At 38.2% G+C, this 17,928-nt stretch overlaps 1 protein-coding gene across 10 annotated transcripts in view; it reads left to right on the forward strand.

Moving 5' to 3' along the window:
- Positions 1–882: 882 nt before the first annotated feature.
- LOC107696186 (serine/threonine-protein kinase MRCK alpha-like) overlaps positions 883–17,928 on the forward strand; it is a 56,254-nt gene continuing 39,208 nt past the window's right edge. For all 10 annotated transcript variants that reach the window (XM_016496403.1, XM_016496411.1, XM_016496405.1 and 7 more), the window contains exon 1: positions 883–1,979. In XM_016496403.1, the coding sequence (XP_016351889.1) occupies positions 1,802–1,979 (178 nt within the window). In that variant the 5' untranslated portion in view covers positions 883–1,801. The remainder of the gene's footprint in view (positions 1,980–17,928) is intronic.

The raw sequence follows: 17,928 nt of genomic DNA on the forward strand, positions 1-17,928 counted from the left end.
ATGTCATGTTCTCAAACGTCAAACGCTACACTTTAACAGCCGTGATGTTACAAATATGTTTTGCTACATAAACTTGCTTGTTTAGGACATATAAAAGGAAGCATAAATATGATATCAAAATGTTACTACATATTACGTCTAATTTTTACGAATAGCGTATATATTTCTAGATATAGTAACAGTTTTAAATTAGTTGTAAAATTAGCACTAAGATATTTTAAAACACAAGTTTTAATGTAGCATTTACAAGCATATCCGCTTCTCTGAACAAGTAACATAAACCCACGGACATGCAAGTCCAAACGAGGAGCTCAGACGCACTTGGTTAAATTCCATACAATTGCAATGCAGAAGATTGGACACAAGAGGGCGAACGTGCTCGTTTTTCATAAGAATAACAAAGTTTCTCCACAAGAGACCTTTACAACATAAAAAAAACTGAATTCTTCCTCTTCAATAGACTTGACTGTTTTTCAGTGACTGAATATATATATTATATATATATATGTGTGTGTGTGTGTGTGTGTGTGTGAATTTCAAGTACTCTCAAGGTGCGAATTAACAACAAAACAATGAACTTGAAACAATGTATGTAAAAGTATGTATACTTATAAAACACACACTTAAAGAGCATTTTCAAAGGTATAAATAACAATAAATAAATAAAAAGTTAGCTTACAAATAGTGCGATAAATGGACGCTCAAGAACAGAAGTCGCGTTCGCCTGCATTGGTAACCATAGCAACAGTACGTTGCTCGAGCTTTTTCCGTCACCAGCTGACGTACGTCAACAAAAAAAGTCCTGCCATTTTCACATGATTATTTATTTACCACAAAAAAAAAAAAAACACAAGTGTTTTGTCATTTTTAAAACAGTTGACGGTTAGCGCACTGCGTTAGAAGACAAATTGGCTTGCGCGAAACGAACCTCAACAGCAAATGACTAAAAGAAATCCCTTAAAAAGGTCCACCACCACCCCTCCCCCTTGAAGGTCAACGGTTAATTGTGGGATAATTCGCACTCTTCACTAGTATACACTACTCTGCTATTTCCCTCCAGCATATCCCTCCATTCCCTGCAGCAGATGCCGTGACGGTCGCCATGATGATGTCGGGTTTTGCCTGCAGCAGCAGCAGCGAGCTGTGAGAGACACACACACGGCGACCGGGAGCGGAGCAGGGGAAGGCAGCAGCGGAGTCCTCCAACAGACATGAACGAAGACGCCTATTTTCAGCCCCTCGCCGCAAGTGCTTGACAGTTTTCGAAAGCAAGGCTCGCTCCTTCCGCCAGCGTTTTGTATATACGAAGAGAGGAATTTAAAGGAAAAACAGCTTGCTAGGGCTTTCGCAGTCCTGCCAGAGGAGGGGCATATGGGGCTTTGTAGCAATGCAGATCCCGTGCTGCTGATGCGCTTTTGTTACTGCATAATGGATAACCACAGATATCACCATATCTCAGGGGATTGCTTTAAACTTCTTTGGTGACTTGTTTTATGAAAAGTGTCCTTTAAAGGAGAAGCTGAAATCGGGAATACATAAGCTTAGGTTATATACGTCAAATCCACCGGCCAGGGCAGGGTCGATGGCTGCAAGTTCTCTGCATCTAAGGACTGCGAAATCATGATGTTGTGGATTGATATGGACGCATCGGTGCGAGAGGGACCATGATTAGGCTTTACAATATTTTTTGAGCCTTTAAGTTTGTTGGAGCGTTCACTCAAGTGTGCCACTGGCCGGTCCCGTTTGCTACCGTGGGAGCAAAAACTGACCATACTGTGAGACATCAGCAGCAACTGAAACCATGTCTGGAGAGGTGCGTTTGAAGAAACTGGAGAAGCTGATTCTTGATGGCCCGTCTCAGTCCAGCGGCCAGTGCTTCAGCGTGGAGACCTTGCTGGATATTCTTGTTTGTCTGTATGATGAGTGCAATAATTCTCCCCTTAGAAGAGAGAAAAACATCCTGGAGTTCCTAGACTGGGGTAAGACATATTTCATGCACTGCACGCCTGGTCTTTCACGCGTCCCACACGTCAGTTGGGTAGCTATTCACTGTGACGTGCGAGAGGCAAACAAACTATTGTTTCATTGTCTGCCGTTTACCAGCTGCTTAACAGACTAAAGTTGCTGTACGGGAAAACTCATTGAGTTGTTTTCGAGGGGGGAACAGAAATGAAGATGACATCATCGCTGGACTGGTTTGTGCACGAATGTGGAATGTGAAACTCACCTTAATGAGTCTTCCTGCTTAGGTGGATACAGTGCAGTGGGCTTTCATTCTGACTTGGGCCACAGCTAAACAAACTAATTTATTTATGGCCTCTGTGCTTGTGCGGCAGCAGAATAGCATGCATATTCTTTTTTTGATGGCTTGACTGTTCTTTACATATTATTGTTCATGTTTATTTTGGTGTTTAATGTGTTTAATTAATTATCAGGCAGTAGCTAAAGGTGCACTCAGTAATGTTTTGCTAACTTTTAAAGTTTACAAATGAAAAAGACTCCAGAGCAATCAGTCTTAAAAAAAAGCTGGTTTATTCTACATGACTCGGGTCTCTCCTTCATGGACGCCGGCATGTTGAGATCACATGACCAGCTGTGTCACGCAACTGACCGCGTTACTATTATTAATAATAATATGTTTTCTTTATATACAGTTTTTAGCCAGTGCTGAAGGCACTTCATAAAGCATAAATGTTCATCTAAAAAAACTCTTGTCTATTTTTCACATTTTTAATTAGTTTATTTCTTTATTCTCTTACTTTTCATTGTATTTTTATTGATTATTAACCTTTTTATGATTACTATTTTAATTTTTAAAATTTTAAATGTCTTTAAAGCACTTAGAATTACTACTGCATGAAATGCAGATAAACTTGTCTTGTCTTTGCCTTGCCTAACAACAGCAACAGCAAAATTCAGAGTGATGGTATGGAACAGCAACTAGACCAGGGGTCTCTGGAGGGCCGGTGTCCTGCAGAGTTCAACCCTAATTAAACACACCTGAACCAGCTAAACAATGTCTTACTAGGCATGCTAGAAACTTCCAGGCAGGTGTGTTGAGTCAAGTTGGAGCTAAACTCTGCAAGACTGAGTTTGGAGACCCCTGTTCTAGAGCAAACTTCTTGCATCCAGGCTGATATCTGTCTGCATCACGTCCAAAACCACTAGTACTATTAGAACAAATGAGATGTGAATCATTAAGACAAATAGGCAAACTTTTATGTGGCAGAGTTAATCCTCCATCTGTAAATGATCTAATTGCTAGTTTAAAATGGAGCAGAATGAATGGCCTTCTAAAAAGTTTGGCATAACCAGCTGTCATGTTATGTAACTTTCTGTGAAATGAATAGAATGCAACAAACAGCACGCGTTTAAATTCGTTGACCATCGTCTGAATGCAGTGCCAATTCACAGCACAGTCCCTCTGTAGTTTGTTGTTTTGTTTACAATCTTCTGGTCCTGTGATTTTAATGAAAATGCAAATCAAACATGCCTTCAAGTGACTTAGTTAGACTCGTAGAGATGGCAGTGCTGGTCATTGTTGTCGTACTCCGGTCAGGACGTTTTTGAGATTTTTTGAGCTATTGTGCGTCATTGTGCATGTGTGCTTATGCAAAAAAGTGTAAGTGCCCTTTTCCTGTGGGGAGTCTCAGTAGGGCAGCATCAGGAAACTCCGCTGGACACATGATGTCATATGGGGAAACGGCTGCGCATTGTGTTTGTCCCCTTTGTGGACATGACTATTTAAAGACCGACTGGATAGGTCACTCTCTCATGAGCTCATTAGCACACACTCACTCATTCATTCACATTTCAATGTACGCCGCTGTGACAGTCATTGGCATGGAGACCAGAGTCACAGTTTATTGTCACCGAGGTCAAATTTAGCTTCACAAGGGACTGCGTGTCTTGCTTCTTTATGACACACTAACACATTTTTATGGCGTTCGTATTTCAAGAAGGAGGCTGGAAGTCTGGCATTACTTTGTAACTGAAAGGCAATGAGGGGATAAATTTGGCTGGTTGCTCTGGTTTTCCTCAGCATCTGTGGACAGTTCATAAAGACAATTTCAGAGGACACATCAGCCACTGATGATTTAGGTAAGAACAGTGATGAGGATTCCACATTCATCGTTGATAGATCGTAATTGGAGCCTTGAGGCAGTCACAATGTACTACAACATAATGAGAATCTCATATATGTTGGGACAAGGCCGCTAAGTTGCAATTATATGCGAAACCCCCTGGAATGTCCCAGTCCTCCAGAGAAATGTATGCATAACCGTGCAAGACACATAATGAATGATTCATTCATATTTCCTTCGCTTCCATCGCCAGTGACCCAGAGCCATATTGTATTGTTCTGATTATTTTCATTGTGAAAGAGTGAATTCATGCAGACTCCCTGGGCTTTTCACTGAAATGGATCTAGGGCCAATTGGCTAAGATGTGTACATATACTTCAGCTTTTCATTCGTTTTCCCTTGACTGACCCTGTAGAAGATTGGAGGTAGCTTGGGGGAATGGTTTGCCGGGGTTTCCCACATGATACATTTGTTAAGCAGTGCAGTATGTTAAATGGGAATTCCCTCAACTATGTTCCAAAACCTACAGGAATATAGAGTATTTTGCACTGTCAGTACAAAACCAAATTGGCTTAATGTCTATATGGAATCCTTTGACCAGTGAAAATATTGTTCAGACCTTTTCGCTTGCAAAAAAGTACATACCACAGTTTTTGGACATGTTGCTGTGGTAATATTATGATATTCAGTGAATTTTATTGGTGTATAGTGTAAATACCATGGTACGCTGAAAAAAATGGTACACTTTGAAATAGCTTTTACTCAGAAATGGCTAGTACATTTCACAGATAATTACAAAAAAACGGCAAGTAAAACATTAAATTAAGCATGAAATTCTTAAGTAGAAAGACTGAAATAGTATTTTGTTGTAAAACGTCCTCCAATAATATTTGTTTTATTTATACTTTTTTTTTTTTTTTTTTTTTAATGTTTTGTAAAAAACGGTAATAAATTTGTAGCATGATATACAGTGTCTTTATTGTTAACGAAAATGGAAAACTATTAAGAATACGGTAATAAATTTGTAGCATGATATACAGTGTCTTTATTGTTAACGAAAATGGAAAACTATTAAAAAATATTTTTTGGTAATTTAAATACAGCTGAAATAAAATAAAATATAAATATTAGATGAAAAGCATAGACTTAAAAAATAAGAAACATGGCCTTGGCTAACTAACTGAAATAAGCTCTAAAACTACTAAAACTGGAAAAAAAAATTAAACTTTAAAAAAATTACCAAAGCACATTAAAAAATGACTAAAACTTAAAAAGAAAATTAAAATGAAATATGAAAATCTAAAAACAAAAGCCAAGTCGAAATATAAATAAATACTATAATAGTATATAAATCAAAATACCATGGTATTAACATGTGATACATCATCGTGCCATGGTACGAATACATTATTGTTTGGGACTTTTTGTATTACACAAGAAAACCTTTTTGTGGATTTTTCCAATTTAAATTTATTTTTATTGTTTATTCATATTTTAATTTTTATTCATTAAATTTAAAAGTGAGGTCACTGGACATAAATATGGCTGTATTTCACAGTCCATTACATAGATGTCCTGCTAAAATGCAAGGCATGCCAGACACTGAGCTGCTCTACGCTGAGGAGCAAGAGCAATGCCAAAATCCCAAAATAACGCCTCAGCAATGTAGAGATCTGGATGCATTGTTCCTCCCTGTCACATGATGTTTCTCCTGTGGAGGGCTTGGCTCGTATCGCTCGGCTGTAATAGCATGGTTTAAGCCAAAGAATTCACCTCTTCTCCCTCATCTGTCTCCATTCCCACTCCGGTCCCTCATTCCAGCAAACCCTCCAGCAGTCAAACAGGAACGTCTTATTTAGAGCTAACATTATACACTTAAACACCCGCCCATGCCTGGAGCTGTAATATGCACACATATATGTGGGAAGAGAGAATGTTTTTGTTATTGTATATGTATTGTAACGCATTCTAGACATATGTTTAGGGTGTTTTCGCTAACAAAGATCGGTTATTCGAGATAACACTCACCAGTAGCCAGCCAATGCTGCAGTGCATTGGTGCTTTGAGACCCTCCTTGGATGAGGAAGATTGCTGCACTCTGCTTAGACTAAGGCCAGATTTGCATGGAAGTGCTGACTCAGAGCTCTAGGTCTTTGCTGCTCCGATGTGCAGTGTGAAGAGGCTCATATGGCAGCTGTTTGATGCCTACGCTATGTCGTCGTTCTCTGCCTTCCTCTCTATGCATCACAGTTCTTGACTGGCCAGCCTCTTAATCAGTCTGACACTTCTGTGTACCAGTTTTGGCAGAGCAAAATAATGGACACTCAGTTTCATTCGCCATTTGAGATCTAAGTAAACAAACTGTGGCAGGTGACAGTTGACCATGTTGTAAACAAAAGCCAAATGCTTTAATCATATGTATGTCTGCAGCTGTATATGTGTATATAAAGTGGATAGATTTAATATGGAACTCAGTTGGGTGTAGTTCACCCAAAAATGAAAATGTTGTCATTTACTCATCCTCAACGTTGATGACCCATTTACTTTCATTGTATGGACAAAAAAACAACAACAAAAAACAAAACTGAGACCTTTTTAAAAATACATTTTGTGTTCTACAAAAGAAAGGCGTACATGTTTGATTTAATTTTTGTATTTTGTGACTAACTTTATACCTTTACATACAGGGTAATTTGGTAATTTGTATAAAATTGGTGGATTTTATAATGGAACCCAGTTCTGTTACTATAAAGGAATAGTTCACCCAAAATTGAAAACTTTGTAATCATTTACTCACCTTGCACCATTGCAAAACAACATTGGACCCTATTGACTTTTAATGTATGGAAGAAAAAAATCAAAATATATCTTGTGTTCCTTAAAAGATTTGATGGACAATTACTTACCCTCATGTTGTTCCAAACCTGTATGCATTAATTTCTTCTGCAAAAAAACAAAAGAAGATATTTTCAAAAATGCTTCAACTGCTTTTGCTCATACAATGAAAGTCAATGCGGTACAAAATAACACTGGACCCCATTGACTTTTATTGTGTGGACAGAAACACATCAAGACATTTTTTGTGTTCTGTAGAAGAAAGTCATACAGGTTTAGAACAATATGAGGGTGAGTAAATGATGACAGAATTGTAATTTCTGAAAGAACTATCCCTATAAATATGTGGCAGGTTTGTGATCTATAAAAAGGGTGGCAGATCGGCTGTAATGCTGCATGCACACAGTTATCACTTGGCTTTAGCCTGTGCTGCTTCCTGATTTATGTGCCTGAATACTTTGTGTGTGTGTATATTTTTGGTGTATGCCCTTGAGCTTTGATGCTCTGGAACAGTAGACCATCCTATCAGAATGCTACCACATGCATTGCTAAGCTGTGACACAAAGTGACCCAGAGATTTGACCTCAACATTCGATAAAGACTAAAAATATGACTTCTAAAACCATTCCGACTCTAAATTCTGATTGGATGAGTGACATTCAAAGCCATTGTAAAATGACTACGGACACTAGCAGTAGTGGCTTCTAAAGTATAGGATCACTTGCATTAAATTTTAGGGTGCTTTCACACCTGTAGATCGATTGCTTTGTTCCGAAACAGGGATTAAAATAATTTCAATGTTGCTTTTTATTCTTGGTGCGGTTCGCTTTCACATGGCAAAGTTTCTAAATGGACCAAATCTGTTAATACAAGTCACGCGCGAGTAAACTGTTCTCTCACTGGTCAAAGTTCCACGGTTTATTTTCCGGGATTCCACTTAGAGCACCCTAAGTCTCAAATGAAGAGCAAACAGCTCATTGGTCTTTTTTCTCCTGAAGTGTTTTCAGTGTAGACACTGAATGATTTGCACAGTCATTTGCGGGTTCAGTGGTTTTGGTTTGGTTTCTCTTTCAGTAGGCATGCATTTGTGTTTTGCATAGATTCCAGTCCTCGAGGGTCACGGAAAACTCTTGCCGGCCATGCAGCACGATGAAGCAGTTTCAAGTGACACAAAATGAGGAAATCCTGTTGTTGTAGTGATTTTTGTCTGTTGGTTATCTTGGCTGACCCCATAAAGACGGCCGCTGTACTTGTTAGCCTTAAACATCATGTGCACGTCAGGCCACGTTTCGGTCCAATCTACCTCATGAGATTTCCAAATGACAAAAATACCCTCACACTTCAGTAACTATCACGCATGACTTAAACTCGATGAAGATTTCACGAGCTTTCCAAATTGTAAATGCCAAGTATTTTAGATAATTACTCCTGCATGCTAAAAATGCTGCACCCCTGAGATGAATAGTTAGACTGAATTGCTGTAATAGCTGCTTAGCTGTAAAACAGTGTACACAGTTTAGTTAGGTTTGTAAGATGGAAATACAGACAATTAAACAGACATTTTAATAGATTGAAATTAGAATTTTATGTAGCCTGTATGACAGACTAGCCGTTGTCCTTTTCCAAAATGATTCCAGTCATATTTCAAGCAATTCAAAACCATAGACTGTAAAAAAAGATGGACGACGCACCTTCAATCTCTTCCATTGTAAAAAAAAAAAGTGAAGCCGCTATTGTCCCAACAGGGCGCGGCCATATTGCGCTGATTTGGGACCGGAGTCTGCGCAGTAGAGAACTCGGGACCTGCGCAGTAGCGAGCGAAGTGGAGCCGTGTCCCGCCCACACTCCCGCAGAGTCGATCGCAAGCACACGCCCCTTACCCCGTTTTAATTAGCCTGACTGCTCCAATTTTTGTCTGCTGAGAGGATCGTGTTAAAATAAGGTAAATACAACCCCAATATCCTCCTAAAGATCCCGAAAAAGTCCGTTGGCGCCTCAGTTCACTCAGAGAAGCTGTCAGTCTCAGCTGTCAATCATGACGTCACACTCCCGTTTTTATAGCATCACTTAACTAACTAAAACCAAAATTATTTAAAAAAACGAACACTTGAACTTACATCAGCATGATAAAATCTACATCAAATGACAAAAGCCATCTTTGGAAAAAAATTATTTGAAGTGAAATTTAATTATTTAGTTTGTCTCATGTCCCATTAGATTACATGGAGAGGGCGGGGTTTATGACCTATACTGGGACCAGCCACCTGGGGGCGATCGAAATGCGATAGCTTCACTTTTTAAGACTCGTGCGGCACACTTGTTCAAAACCATCATGGTGAACAGTGCGTATCTGAAGTGTCTCTGCGGAAAATAATGCATTATTTATCGGCTTTAATATATCGGCCACATTTTCTTATCGGGTTGATAACGATAGTGGTGAAAATGAACATTTATCGGCCGATACCGATATGGTGGCCGATATATCGTGCATCCCTAAACTTATATCATTGCTGTTAGCTTAGCAACATGCTGCTTCATCAAACACTGTTATAATCTATTCAAAATTATTTTTGAGGTTACATTGCTGTTGGGACATTGCCTTAGCAAGGTAGCTGACTAGGTTTTGAAACATAAGCTTGTGATTCTCCATCATCCAAGGTTTATCATAAGGCCCACAGTCATGGAAAATGGCAGAGAGATAAAGCCCATTCTGATAACAGAATCAAAGGGTTTTTCTACTGCTTTTCATCTCAACAAATGCCCCATCTTACATTCCAGGCCTAAACCAAAGGGGTTTTTGTGGGTGTGTTTGGCACTCAGGCAGTAGACTAGATTAAAGGCAATGTTGATGGCTGTCACATGTCAAATATATCAAGGTCAGAGATAAGTCCTCTCATTATGAGTGCTGTCAGCATGTATCTGGCCTGCTGTGGGGGGTTACAATGGCATGTGTGCGAGGGGATGCTCCATGGATGGGGGAAGTTTTTTTTTTTAAAAGATGGGGGTTTTCACATACATGACTCCATAATGTTGTTGTAGGAAGCCGGTACCAGTTTGAATTTAGTTCCAGTTATGCTTCTGGTTTGGTTGTTAAATAATTCTGTTCCGTAATACACAAAGAATCCAAACAAAGTGCGTTCTCGGAGGGCTTTGTGGTCGAGGTGGTATTTGCATGTCGGCTGTTCAGTAGAACTGAAAGAACATGGTTTGCCTCCCCCCACCTGTCTGTCATCAGTCGACGTGTTTTGCAACATCTTTCTTTGAGAGCCGATCCACTTTTTGAACTCTTGTGTGCATTTGTTCGAGTCTTGTTGGAACATGTTTCGCCAAAAACGCATATTTTTGGGATACTTACGGTTCCAAGTCCTAGCGCTGACACCTTTCCTCTGTAGGTTATAATTAGTAGTTGTTTCCAACCTAAGGGATTGACTGTGGCCCAGAAATTGTCTGCACTGGAGGACTGCAATGTGTATATATAGCCTTTTTGTCCCTTTCATTTATTCTTGCTGCTGAAAATGGGGGTTTGTGGCAGCTTTAGACCATGACTGCTTTCTGTCATTGTATAAAGAGTTCACATCATGTGATTTGGACTTGAGTCAGAGTTCCAATATTTGATTCTCAACATGCATTTTGTTTTAACTGCACTTATGTCTATGACTTGTGTCTTACGTAGCCAGACTTTGAATAAATGGCAAAACACTAGCCCAAAGCTTATTCTGGCCGTGAGCTGCCCACTTAAATAAGAAAAGACCATCTGACTGACATGTAAAGAGACCAACCACAGTTTTTGTTTTTACCAAAAATAGATTATACTACAATAATAGGCTGGTGTGGAAAAACAGTAAACATGTGGCACTTTCTGTGAATGATTGTACAGAAAACACTGTGGAAAAAGTGCAATATGTGCATAGATTTGTTATCTTACTTTTAAGTGCCTCAGAAAAACTAAATATATATTTATAAATATAACATTTATACAATTTATAATATAAAGTCAGCATGAAATATAAATTTACCCAGTCTGTTTTCTAAATGCATGTTATTTATTTTATTACAAACAATTCAACCATGCATATATAATTTTTTTTAACATTCTTATATTTTTATTCAAAATAGGGCAAAAATTATTAGTCAACATTATTGACAACGTCAACAATAAACTATTGTCGACAAATATTTTTGTTGTCGAATAGTCGTTTGTTGTCATATGACTAATAATGTAAGGGCCTGCAATAACATGGTTTGACCAGTGAGGTGCTGTAGTGCAAGACTGTAATTCAGCCCTCCCAGCTGCAGTCCAATAGAAGAAGACATATGAGAAGTGCAAATGAAGCCGAAGCAGTAGTGTGGGAAAGTTTTACAAAACTACAAACAAAAAATAATGCTGTTAGGGGTAAAGCGTATGGATTAATCGGTGAAATAATCAACGAGTAGTCGATTAATCGCTCTAATAATAATTCGATTAATCGATTATCAAAAGAATTGTTTGTTGCAGCCCTAATTTAAAATGTCATAAATCTTTTGGTGAAATGACTGACTTCTCTCTGGTGACTTCTTGAAGAATTTCATTTGCATAAAACTTGCCCCTTTCTTACAGTTGACTGCAAGCTCGCATTCAGATCTGAATTTTTTAATGAAAAAAAAAAAATCCCTTGTACATTCTTTAAAAATGTACTTTTGATAGTCATGCTGTTTTTGAACAACATGAGGGTGAATAAATGATGACAAATTTAATTTTTAATTGAACTATCCATTTATCCTCCTGTGAACAATACAGCGAGAAGCATTTGTGTATGGATCAAGTTACAAATTGCAGGTTACTAATAGGGTTTTGATGTTTGCTTTAAATGGGAAAGTACGTTTGACAGACAGTGTCTAGCCCAAATTAAAATTTCACAGTGGCATGTTCCAGCGAAGTTGATTAGCGATTTAAGATAATAATGATGACGATGACAGTGATGATAATTTGAACATATTACATGGGTGGTGAAGTTTCCACAGTTCCGACTGCCTCCGGGGTTTTCAGTCAGTCGTAGGAAATGGCCAGCAAGATTTCATTCACTCCTCTGTTCTGAGAGAATGCAGTAGGATAGCGTTACATCTACCATGACATATTTTGCCACAGGGAGGTGACTCGGTGGTGTTATGTTGACTGAAAAACGAATGCTGTATTTTTAAGTCCCTGCCAATTGAGCGTAAGAGCAGGCAGTCTGTAGAAAACTTTCACAGCTCTTGTGTCAATGTCATGTTGTTGGACGACTATGTGATCTTCTCTGGGGGATATGACCTTTCTGCTTTCCTGATAAATTGTCTGTATTACAGTAGGTTCTGAGAAATGGCAAAGCTACTTTTAATCACCTTGAGCCTCACATTATCATACACTACCCTTATTTCATTGACACATCCAGCATCTGTGTACAGGCTTTACTGATGTACAAGTCTTGGGTTAAAGTAGTAGTTCACCCATGAATGAAAATTGTCATCATTTACTCACCCTCATGGCTTACTTTCTTCTGTAAAACGCTATGGCTGGGTATCATTCAAAAATTTTCGATACCGATACTGATACCTTGACTTCGATACCGGTTCCTGAACGATACTTTTTTCAATACCAATTTTATGAAATCAATTTTAACAATCACATTATCTAAAAAAAAAACAACTGGTTTTATTTTTCAGCTTGATGTTTATACAATCAAAGACTGCACAAAGGAACAAAATGTAACCAACACAATAAATCAGTGCAAATAGTTTTAATAAAGCTCAAATAGTCTTCAGTTTACACATCTGTTATAGGCTACATTTACACTAGTGTGTGTTCATTTCAAAAACGCATAGCTCAGATAGACTCATAATTTCTATTCATTTTCCACTGATTTACTGATGAGCATTAGCAGCTTCCAGCACTGTCTGTCTGTGTTCTCTCTTCCATGATCACTGTTCTGACATAGCTATTTCAGGAACTTTACATGGCCAAAACACATATTAGACGGCAAGCGGAAATTACAAACACTCGATGGCGGTTTAAAGTGAGTTTTGAGTCAAAGCGGAATATAAATCTTATTTATAGTCTTATGTAGCATGATGTGTGCATGAATGGTCACGTAACATGCGCGTTCGGTCGTGTAGTATGAACGGACTTCTGCATATGATTGGAGCTCCACGCAGCTCCCGCACTACTCTCCATTGGAAATAAATGACTTCCGTTCTGTTGTTTGTCGGAGATAGTGGAAAGCCGGCTTGAAACGCAGTGGAAATGCTAGTATGACGAGAATCGTTTTCATTTTAAAACAAAAACGTACTAGTGTAAATGTAGCCTTACATCTAAGGGGGCTGGGACGCATTCACACTAAAGCCTCACGTGTGAGTTACACATATCTGAGTGTAACCGGTGTAAACTAGTAGGTATGTTCGACTTGACGCAGACCGACTGTGCAGTCAGTGTATTACAGTACCACGAGAGCTAGAGAGCAGACTGCTCCATGCGCTTTCGAATCGCTCTCGCGGATGTCAAAACACTGATCGACTAGATCGATCTAGTCGAACACTAGTGCTGCAGACTTATTGGCTCACTGACATTGATGAGATTAACCCCTTAGGTATTGAAATTTGGTACCGAATGACAAGACATTTTTCGATACTCGATGGTATCGAGGCAATTCCGTCGGTGCCTAAAACGTATCGAACTCGATACCCAGCCCTATAGAATGCAGATATTTATAGCTGAATGTCCCAGCTGCTTTTTATCCATTCAATGAAAGTGAATGGCAGCCAAGACTGCCATGTGAGATTTTCAGTGAATAACAACTGTTCTTCACAGAAATCAGTTTTTTGGTTTCAGAAGACTTGGACTATGATGCTTTAATTTTATTTTTTTTTTTAAGTAGGGTTGCACAAATTGGAAAAAAAATGAAATCTCAATATGTTTTAGTGTGTACATCATGGTTCCAGAGTGAAACGTGGAACAGTGTTCTAGTGCTGGGCGGTATGACCAAAAATTTAAATCATGGTATTTTCAAAATTATACCGGTTTCACAACGGGTGTTAACCATATTTTCTACTGATTGAGAGAGGAAATACTGCAGTATATTGACTTAGAATGCCCTATTTTACTGTCATGATGAGTGAATATTGTCAAAAAATACCACACTAAATAGTGACTAAACACGACCCCTTTTAATACATGTTAACCAGGAGTCACTCTCATTTATAATCACGGCATCGTCTGATAAAATCAACATGCATCTACACTAAAGAGCGGCTATGCAGTTGTTTTGGCTATATAACTTTTTTGTCTCATGCAGCTCACTGCCTGCGTCTGAGTAACAAACTAAAAAAAAAAAAGTGCATGTGATATGAAACGTGGAACGGTGTTCTAGTGCTGGGCGGTATGACCAAAAATTTAAATCATGGTATTTTCAAAATTATACCGGTTTCACGGTACATGACGGCATTTTTTTTCCATGCATGACCGGGTGTTAACAGGCGGTGGATATTTGTGGCAGTCAATGTGGATAATGTGGATGAGTCATCATGTTCTATTAGTTCTACAGCTTCAGTTTCGGAACGTTCACGCTTAGTAACACATACAGCTGTTCCCTCACCACAGTGCAACAGTGAAAAGGGACCCCTTTCAAACTGTGTCATGTTCCGAACGTTGTTTAAGTGACATACACCGGTATTACGGTATTTTAAAAATTATATCTGTTCAAAACAAACAAATCATATCATAACAAAAATAAACACCGGTATTCGGTATGAACCGGTATACCGCCCAGCACTACTGTGTTCTTTTACACATGAGCAGCGTGTGTTTTCAGCATCTTAGATCGGCTTGCATTGAAAGCTGCTCCACACAAACTCACCTCAAATTTCTCACAAACTCACAAAGTTTGGGTTGCTTATAATTAGGGCTGTGCGATTAATCGAAATCATCATAAAATCGCTATTTGAGCTTGTGCGATTTCTAAATCGCTTTATAGCACGATTTTCCGCGCCCCCGACCTCCCCGCAGTATGCTATCCGAACCAATCAGAATGCAGCACGCCTAAATAGAGCACGAGAACAAAGTAGACCGGGCGGGCATACAAACGGAACGCCAGGTTCACAAACTCACTGCAGACGGAGTACGTGTGAACTTGGCGCAACAAATCTAGTTCAACATCTGAGGCAACACCACAAAGAGCTCTATGACCAATGCATGGCAAAAAAAAAATCCCTGGACATGGGATTTTTTTTCTTCTGCCATATGTCTATTCTAGAGATATTTTGTTACACCTTTACTTAGTGATTATTTTGCCTTATGTCTGTTTTAGAGACATGTTACAGCTTTTTGATAAAGCTCTTAATTGGGTTTCTTTTGGAAATATGTTTCAAATTCACACTGAATGCATTAATGACTGTAAAGCATGTCTGTGTGTGTCAAAACCGTGATTAAAATCGAAATTGCAAAATTGATCAAAGAAATCGCGATAGGTTTTTTTTTGTCCATATCGCACAGCCCTACTTATAATGTGCATTGAAAACGCAACGTGTAAAACAATCTTAAAATTATTGTTATTATTAATATTATTATATTATTCTTAAATGCTCATTTTTTTATTTTACAGTGAAATATTACAATAGTATTAATTAATTAATTAATTAATTAATTAACCAAATTCTGCAGCCCTACAAACAAGCACAGCAAACAAACCTGAAGCAACAACAACAAAAATCCCCAACAGAAACACATTTGAAAATTACAATCACAATTTTTGTCAGAAATTTTTCCCCCTCAAAATTGTGTAGAGATTTTTAGAGATCGACAGCTCGTGGCCACCATCCAATTTCATTGAATGGAAAATGCAGCATGAACATTATTCTAAAGACCACCTTTTGTGTTCCACAGAAGAAAGAAAGTCCTGCAAGTTTGGAATAACATGAAGATGAGAAAATGTGTAATTTTGGCCTGAACTAACCTGTTCTTCACTTTATTTTCTCACTTGAGACTTTAGCCATGATATTAATGACAAAATCAGCAGGTTAGCACATCTGTTTCTTTCATTTTGTTTGGGTCTTTGAATGCAGGACACATGCTGTTCTTTTAAAGGTGAATGTTACTTCCTGTATTTTAATTGCATTTTATCTAACCTTGGTGCAGTAGCATGACTCAGTCTATGTATTTTTGTAGATGGAAAAAGTAGGGGATTGCTGTGCTGGATCATGCTACAAAATGGGTGATGCGATTGCCGGTGCACAGAGAGCTGCAATGATCAGGAATGCAGTAAAGGGTCACACACGTTTTTGACGTGTTTACCATCACATGTCATCTCCGTCTTTTGTGTGCAGAGTTTCTGTTTATGTAATTTGTCACATAACCTTCCTGCATTCAGTGAATTTTTGAAATAGCTGCCTGTGCTAAAAGGGCCGTGTGTTTTGCACTCTTGCTCTATTAATGCATACAGCATGGGGCTTCAGTTTCTATCTAATGGCCGATTGTTCACCTACCCCATCTGTTTGCATTTGTTTCTTGATGAACATTAGCACGGGAGCTCTGAAACATCCAAGAGCTTTGTTTGTTCTGAGTGGTCTTCCTCTGGCTTTATTGTATTTTGGGAATATCCTGTTTGTGCATTGCAGTGGTTTAGACAAATGTATGTTTTGTCTTGTCTGACACAAGTCATGCCATCATGCTTCAATGGCAATAGTGGATGCTTTAGGGGTGGTGTATATTGCTTTGGGAATTTGGGCGTCGTGGGTGCCCCATTGCATGTTTATGCAGTATGAAAGTGATTCTCATGCATGTTTATGTATGTTTGGTACTTATTAAGGATTTAATGCTTTCCCCTGTCCTCATGGAGGGTTTCATATATCACCCCCTGCTAACTACATGGTACTATGAGCCATGACTTTGCCTTAGGGATTGAAAGCACCCAGGACTTTTTTAAAATTTATTTAATATCCTGCCACCTTGTTTAATAACACAAGCTGCCATTGCATCTATGAAGGGATCCCCTGTCAGGGCTCTACAGTGCGACCATTTAAGTCGCATTTGCGACTGAAAACTACTGCGTGCGACTATGAAAACATATTTAGGAGCACCAGTGCGACTGACCAGATCATCATCATACTTGTGATTGTGATCGCTGAGGGGAGCTTCAAAGGTTTCTACGTGTTTTTGCAGCGTTGAGTAATGTATCACAGACATATCTCATGAATCCTTTCATAAGCAAAGTGTAGACGGTGTAAATAAGAGATTCATTGCGCAGTGTAGAGAGCTTCGTTGATTATAAATGTGAGCTCGCGATGAGCTAAGATGAGTGACAGCTTTTAATGATTTTTAAGGGAGTTTGTAAATGTGATACTGATTTAATACAACAGTTAAATAGACAAGAAGTTAATATTAAGTGACTTACATTGTCTGACTATAACACTATTGTCTGATTTTGCTCTATTTCGTCGTCGAAAATAGTTTTAAGTTAGGAGCACAAGCGCTCCTAAAAAGAAAAATAAGCGTAGAGCCCTGCCTGTTCAGGATCCCTTCATTCTGTAAATGTAATTTATTCAGTCTGTTGGGACTCGTCTTATTTGTTAGCTGTAGCAGTTGTGAGGCGCTGGGAATTTCAGATTAAGCAAAATATTAAGGAATTGCAGGTCATATAGTAACTTAAAAAAAGAACAAAAACAAATAAATCATAGTTTTATTAGTAGTACATTTGTTTTTTTAGATAAAGAAATTAATTTATTAGATATTTTTCAAAATTCTGTTCTATTTTTCATGATACTTGTATACTTTTGGTCATGATAATTGTGTAGTGAAAATCTAATATTGTTATTTTTCATATACTCTATTTCTATATTATGTATGTATGTATATATATATATATATATATATATATATTATATATATATAGTATATACACACATATATTATGTAAACAGCACTAATAAAAACTAATTTACAATATGAATAAAAACTATAATAGTATCTCAATGATATTAAAATAACACTAATTTAGCTACATGC

The sequence above is a fragment of the Sinocyclocheilus anshuiensis genome, unplaced genomic scaffold, assembly GCF_001515605.1.
Source record: "Sinocyclocheilus anshuiensis isolate Anshui unplaced genomic scaffold, SAMN03320099.WGS_v1.1 scaffold306, whole genome shotgun sequence".
In the NCBI taxonomy this organism is placed as follows: domain Eukaryota; kingdom Metazoa; phylum Chordata; class Actinopteri; order Cypriniformes; family Cyprinidae; genus Sinocyclocheilus; species Sinocyclocheilus anshuiensis.